Source organism: Pseudonaja textilis, chromosome 1 (assembly GCF_049901715.1).
Source record: "Pseudonaja textilis isolate UNSWEBS1 chromosome 1, rPseTex1.2, whole genome shotgun sequence".
Taxonomy (NCBI): Eukaryota; Metazoa; Chordata; class Lepidosauria; order Squamata; family Elapidae; genus Pseudonaja; species Pseudonaja textilis.
This window is the reverse complement of record NC_141990.1, coordinates 332,261,559-332,268,252: the sequence shown is the minus strand read 5'-3', so window position 1 is coordinate 332,268,252 and position 6,694 is coordinate 332,261,559. Positions and strand designations below refer to the sequence as shown.

Genomic DNA, 6,694 nt, shown 5'->3' with positions numbered 1-6,694 from the left:
AGAGGAGAGGCGAGGAAAGGAAAGGAGAAGGGAGATAGCACTAAGAACAAGTGATGAATATAAAAAAGAAAGAAAGAAAGAAAAAGGAAAAAAGGATGAATGTAAAAAGCATTCACGCCCCTCCTGGCCAGCTGGGTGCAAAGCCTGCATTTGGGGTGTGTGTGTGGGGGGGCTGCCTGGGGCACCCTGGCCTTGTCATTCCCCTGGCACCCTTGGGCTCCTTCCTGATGCCCGGGCATTGAATAGCCTCTTCTCCCTCCCGCCGCCCCCTTGTCTTTGCAGGAGAGGCCCCAGCAGCAGCCAGCCAGGCCCCCCTCCAAAGGCTGCTGCCCCCGGGGCTCCCGCTGCGGGCCCAGCCGCCTCCTGGTGCAGGAGCTCTGGGTTCAGGATGGCCCCCGGCAGGTGGAAGTGGTGGAGGGCTGCCAGTGCCTCGTCCGCCCAGAGCAGTGCCTCCGCTCGCCCGCTCTGAAGACCTTCTTCCCCGACTCCCCTCTGGAGCAGACCCTGGACGTGGGCAGGTGCGCTGCCCTCCCGCCCTCCCCAGGTGAGCTGGCTGGGGCGTCCAGCCGTGCCCAGTTCAGCCCCGGCTGGGATGGGGAGCCTGGGCCTGGCTTGGGGTCCCGGCGTGGGGAGGGCTGGCCTGCAAGGGCCAGAGGAGCTGCGTTGGAATGGGGGGGGGAGCCGTCCGTCACGCCCCCCATAAATCCAGGCCGAGCTCCGGCCACAAAAGGCCCCCTGAACTTCCTACGCCAGCCAGGCTGCGTCTCCGTCGCAACCCAATTAAGATAGAAGATAGATGATAACAGATAAAAGATAAGACAAGATATAAGATAAGAGATGATAAGAGATATAAGGTAAGATAAGATAGAATATCTAGGATAAGATAATATATAAGATACAAGAGATAAGAGATAAATAAAAGATTTAAAATGAGATGAGAAGCAATAAATTGAAGAATAAGATTTGATATAAGAGATGATAAGAGATCGAAGATAAGAGATAAAAGAGATAAGAGGTAGAAGAGAAGGTAAGAGAAACTTTTACCATCATTTTTGTTACTGTGGGCACACCTACACGAGCTACCTAGCTAACTAGCTGAGCAAGGACACCGAACGGGACCCCGTCTTCGTTGGTGCCGAATCCGCCTTGGCCACGGAGCCCGGGCTGTGGGTGGCTGGTGCCCGCCGGCTGACCGCTCTGCCTCTCTGCCAGGTGGGCCCTTCTGCGTGCCAACGGGGTTCGACTCGGTCCTCCTGGAGGGCCCCAACGGGAAGCACCTGGTCCGGACGCTGGAGGGCTGCCGGGCCGAGGGGACCCCTTGCTCCCGGCTGCCCCACTGGGACCATTACGCGGAGCTGGTGCTGGACGCCAACGGGAGGATGAGAGCGCAACGGAAGGTGCGTCGCCCCCATTGCCCCCTCCCCAAGAGTCACAGCCAAGGGCCTGGGGGTTACTTGGGTTGAAGGGGAAGCAGGAGAGAGGAGGGGGCTCCGATCCAGGAGGGATCCTGAAGCCTCCCCCGAGAGACCCTCTCAACATAACCTGATAGAGAAGCCTGGAATTCCTGCCCCAAATAGGGCTGCTCCTGGGGGCCATTGGGGGCTTTGGGTTCCTTCTGAGGGCCTGGAGTCCTTTTAGACAAATTGGTGCCCACGTGCCCAGACCTGTGGGCCACAGATGGGTGTGAGCTCCCTTCTTCAGGCATGGTCTATCTTCAAAGAGGCCCCAAGAGAGGTTGCCTCTGGAAGTGGTGTGAGCTTCAGAAGAGACTGGACTGCCATCTGTCAGAAATGGTGTAGGGTCTCCTGCTTGGGGGTGGGGTGGGGGTTGGACTAGATGACCTCCAAGGTCCCTTCCGACTCTGTTAATCTGTTGGAAGGAAGGAAGGAAGATAATAGAAAGAAAGAAAGAAAGAAAGAAAGAAAGAAAGAAAGAAAGAAAGAAAGGGAAAAAGAAAGAGAAAGAAAGAAAGAGGAAGGGGAGAGAGAAAGAAAGAAAGAAAGAAAGAAAGAAAGAAAGAAAGAAAGAAAGAAAGAAAGGGAAAAGAAAGAGAAAGAAAGAAAGAGGAAGGGGAGAAAGAAAGAAAGAAAGAAAGAAAGAAAGAAAGAAAGAAAGAAAGAAAGAAAGAAGTGGTGGGAGCTTCACCCCTGGAGGCTTTCAGGAAGAGACTGGACTGCCATCTATCAGAAATGGTGCAGGGTCTCCTGCTTGGGCAGAGGGGGGTTGGACTAGATGACCTGCCAGGTCCCTTCCGACGCTGTTAATCTGTTCAGGCTCTCATGGCTGTTGCGGGATCCGTTGGCATGACTGCCAGCTGGAGAAAGGGGCAGCAGACGCCTTGCAGTGGGTGGCCTTGGGGCAGCCCCCCCCCTCTCCTCTCTGTCTCTCTTTCTCACCCAGCCCGGCCCACCTCGCAGGGGAGTTGTGGTTCGGGGGGGGGGTGGATGGGAAAAGAGGGGAAAGGAGAATCCCGTCTCTTCACCAGCTTGACTTGTTTATAAAATGGTTCAAAATAACCCCCCCCCCAATTTCACTGCTCACTTGGGAGGGTTTTGAGGCCGCCCAGCTGCACCCCTGGGTGGGTGGGGGCATGGTTGGGGGGGGCTGGGGGAAGGCTGAGAGGGCACAGTGCCAGGACCCTGGGCACCTGGGCAGAGCTTGGTCCCAAGCTCAAAAGAAGAAGAAGAAGAAGAAGAAGAAGAAGAGGAAGAAGAAGAAGAAGAGGAAGAGGAAGAGGAAGAAGAAGAAGAAGAAGAAGAAGAAGAAGAAGAAGAAGAGGAGACAGCCAAGGGGGCCTCCTTCCTCCCAGGGCTGCCAGCCTCACCCATCCTCCCCGGGTGTGGGCGGCCGGTCCCAGATGCAGCAAAAAACGGGGAACGTGGGAATTAGAGGCTGCAGAAAAGGCCTGGCACCCTTTACTGGGGGGGCAGGAGTGGGGGGTCAGCCCAGGCCAGCGCCCTGCAAGAGAGCCCCCCACCCCCAGCCAACTGGAAGGAAAACAACCGTTTTCTCTGCTCTTTGTTTTGCAAATCTTCCAGGAAATCGACTTGGGACGGTGCTTAGGAGGATGCCAGCTGAGGTAAGGCAGCCCAGATTGGGGGGGCGGGGGGGGGGGGCGACAAGACACACACACACGCACGCGCACGCACGCAGAGCACCAGCCAGCCCTCCCTTTCATTTCCTCCCGGGTGTGTACTGGGGTCCTGGGATTAGAGCCGTGACAGACAGCAGAGGGGCTCCTGGCCTGGAGGTGTCAAGAGAGCCGTTAGCCCCCCGCCATTCCCCCGCCCGCAGACTGAAGGTGGGGGACACACACACACCTGGTCCCCAACTTTGGGTGGGAATTCAAAGAATGGAGAAAGAGGCCGAGGGGAGAATTCTGCCAAAAATACTTTGGATGCCCCTGGATTGCTCCTACTCTCTCTCTCTCTCTCTCTACCTGTCTCAGGTATTTCTCTCTCTCTCTCTGTATCTACATTCTCTCTATTTATGGTGGGGGAGGGGCATGAATGCTTTTTACATTCATCTTTCTTTCTTTCTTTCTTTCTTTCTTTCTTTCTTTCTTTTTCTTTCTTTCTTTCTTTCTTTCTTTCTTTCTTTCTTTTATATTCATCACTTTTTCTTAGTTCTATCTGCCTTCCCAGGACCCTTTCTCCTTTCCTTTCCTCTCCTCTCCTCTCCCTTCCTTTCTTTTCCTTTCTTTTCCCTCCCTTCCCATCTCCTTCCATTCTCTCCCCTTCTGTTCTCTTCCTTTCTTGTCTTCCTCCTTCTTTCCTTCCTTCCTCTTTCCTTCCTTCGACACTCAGGATATTGTTCCTTTCCTTTCCTCTCCTCCCTTTCCTTTTGCTCTCTTCCCATCCCCTTCTCTTCCCTTCTCGTCTCCTCCCTTCCTTCCTTCCTTCCTTCCTTCCTTCCTTCCTTCCTTCCTTCCTTCCTTTGACACTCAGGATATTGTTCCTTTCCTTTCCTCTCCTCCATTTCCTTTCGCTCTCTTCCCATCCCCTTCTCTTCCCTTCTCGTCTCCTTCCTTCCTTCCTTCCATCCTTCCTTTCCTTTCCTTTCCTTTCCTTTCCTTCCTTCCTTCCTTCCTTCCTTCCTTCCTTCCTTCCTTCCTTCCTTCCTTCCTTCCTTCCTTCCTTCCTTCCTTCCTTCCTTCCTCACTCAGGATCTTTCCCTTTCCTTTCCCCTTCTCCCTTCCTTCCTCTCCTCCCTCCCTCCCTCCTTCTCCTTCCCTCCTTCCCTGCCTCACTGCTCCTCTTCCTTCCCCAGGGACCCAGGGACCCTGAGAGCCACCGCCGGTCACTGCATCCCTCACGGCTACAAGACAAAGACTTTCCGAACCCGGACCGGGCAGCCCCGCACCGTCTTTGTCATCGAGACCTGCCAGTGTCGACCCAAGCGGTGGGCAGCCCCTGTGCCGCCCTCCCCGTCCGGAGCAAAGAGAAATGACGGCCCCTAAAAGCGCCTGAACCCTCCCCCCCCGGAAAGAGAGATTGTCCGGTGTATGAATAAAATCCATCCAGAACAGGGGGGGCCCAGCTGGTCGGTTTGGCGTCCTGGACACCATCATGTGATGGAGGAAAAGTTGCCGAGGAATTTCGCTTCCGCCTCCAACGGGGCTGCGCTGTCTTCTTGTGTGTGGGGGGGGTTCTGCAAAGACTGAGGCAGGGGCAGGCCAGCTCTTGCGATCGTCCTTCATGGGGTAACCCCGATCTGGCTCTCTATTCACACAACCTCTTTTCTCCAGTTTTAATCCAGGCCTTCGTCAAATGTCATTAAAGACAAACTTGTTTTAAAAATAAAACTTATTTTAATGCAATGATGGGAATTACTTTCATTCTCAGCCAGAACTAATCTTAAACAGTTCCCCAAGATAAGCACACGCCTTTCAGTGCTGGGGAATGCTGCCAACAACAGAAATATCCAAATTAATTGTAACAGTACCAGAAAAAAAACCCAAAACCCAAACAGAATACACTGGGCTTCAAGAAGGACTTGGAATCTATTGAGCTGCTTTGCTTCCTGCAAAGGGTTCTCTACCTTTGCCTGTCCTTTATACCTTACAGGAGGGGCCATCACCTCCCAGCCTTACTCCAGAGTTGCCCCTTTTGTCTCAGCTGCTCTCGCCTTCCGGCAGCTCTGCACATACGCGCACTGGGAACAGGCTCCCCTCGTTCCTCTTCCTCGCTGCTGTCAGACTCCAAAGGCTCTGGAGGCAGCACCCCAACCCCAGAGGGTCTTGGCCCCATCCTTGCATTGGATGCAGGACCCTCGTCCGAGTCCCCCCCAGACTCCCAGACTGGTCCCCGTTCTTCCCCGCAGTCCCTGCCGACAAACCACAACGGACGGCTGCATTGGCACAACAATTCCAATTGGCCTAATTCTAACCAAGGGGGGGTGGACACCACTTCCCAGTGGCAGCCCAGAATGCACAATTGAAGCCCCCCGCCCCAACCCATATATGTCTTGCCTGGTTTGGGGGGTTTCTTCGGTTTTCGGGAGCCTGAGATTTGGGGGAAAGGCCTTTGGGCTGAAGGTCGGACCGGGAGATGGCAGAATTAAAAACGGGCAGCCTCAGGTTTTATTTCTTATTTCTGATCAAACCGATTGATACGGCCGTGCGTCCCTCACGCAAAGCGACTCGTTGCCGGCGAGGCATACAAAATGGCCGAGAAGAGAGGATCAATCCATGAAAACAGGATTAAAAAACCCGAGTGAAAGCCAAGGCCGGGGGTCCCCAAACTCGGCCATTTTTTAAGACTTGTGGACTTCAACTCCCAGAATCCTCCAGCCAGCAGAGCGTGGACCCCAAGCCTGAACGTGGCCGAGTTTGGGGACCCCGGTTGAGCCAGTCATCGGTCAGACTCTGGCTGGGTTCCTTCCGTCTTCTGGCCTTCAAGCCTTTACTGGCTGAGGAATTCTGGGAGTTGAAGTCCACCAGTCTTAAAGTCGCCAAGTTTGGGGGCCTCTGGCCAAGGGGGACAGAAGGAGGGAAGTTAAAAATAGTGGGACTGCCTCACATTCCCCTGGGGGGGGGGGCACATCTCTTGGGGGTCCCCAAGCCAGGTTTAGAGGCGGCCCAGAAGATCAGCATCAACAAACAGACTTTTCAAGTCTATTTTTTTGGGGGGGACGGGACACACCTGGATAACTGCAGGCCTGCCAGGATGTTTGGGCACCGTCTGACCATGGCCCCCACCCTCTTTCCTGCCCCCCCATTTCTTTTGAGGTGGGGGAGTTTTCCTGGCAGGCTGCCGGCTCTTCTTTTCTGACCCAACTGGATGCCGGAGCTCAACTCAGGGACGGAAAGAAGGAAGAATTTTCCTAAAAACAACCCCCCGCCCCACTTCCGGATTGGTTGTAGAGAAGAGGAAACATAGAAAAAAAGAAAATACGGAATAGAAAAGAAAAAAAAAGATAGAAGAGTTGGAAGGGACCTTGGAGGTCATCTAGTCCACCCCCACCCCCCACCCCGCTTAAATGGTGTTGGCCAACAGGAATAAAAAACTAGCCTTTTGATGAGGGCCAAGGGGTGAATTCTGCGGGGGTGGGGGGGAAGTCTGGGTGATCCCTCCCCGAGGTTTAGGGGGGAATATTTCCTCCGCACCCCCGCAGAACTGCAGGGCTCCTCCAAGGCCAGGTCTCAAGTTCCTAGACTAGATGACCTCCAAGGTCCCTTCCAGCTCTATCCTGA

The 6,694-nt window shown here is 54.3% G+C and overlaps 1 protein-coding gene across 1 annotated transcript in view; it reads left to right on the top strand.

Moving 5' to 3' along the window:
• The window catches only part of LOC148128424 (uncharacterized), a 10,063-nt gene extending 9,222 nt beyond the window's left edge, over positions 1-841 (top strand). The window contains exon 4 of the mRNA XM_087937323.1: positions 283-841. Within this exon, the coding sequence (XP_087793449.1) occupies positions 283-789 (507 nt within the window). The 3' untranslated portion in view covers positions 790-841. The remainder of the gene's footprint in view (positions 1-282) is intronic.
• Positions 842-6,694: the final 5,853 nt, after the last annotated feature.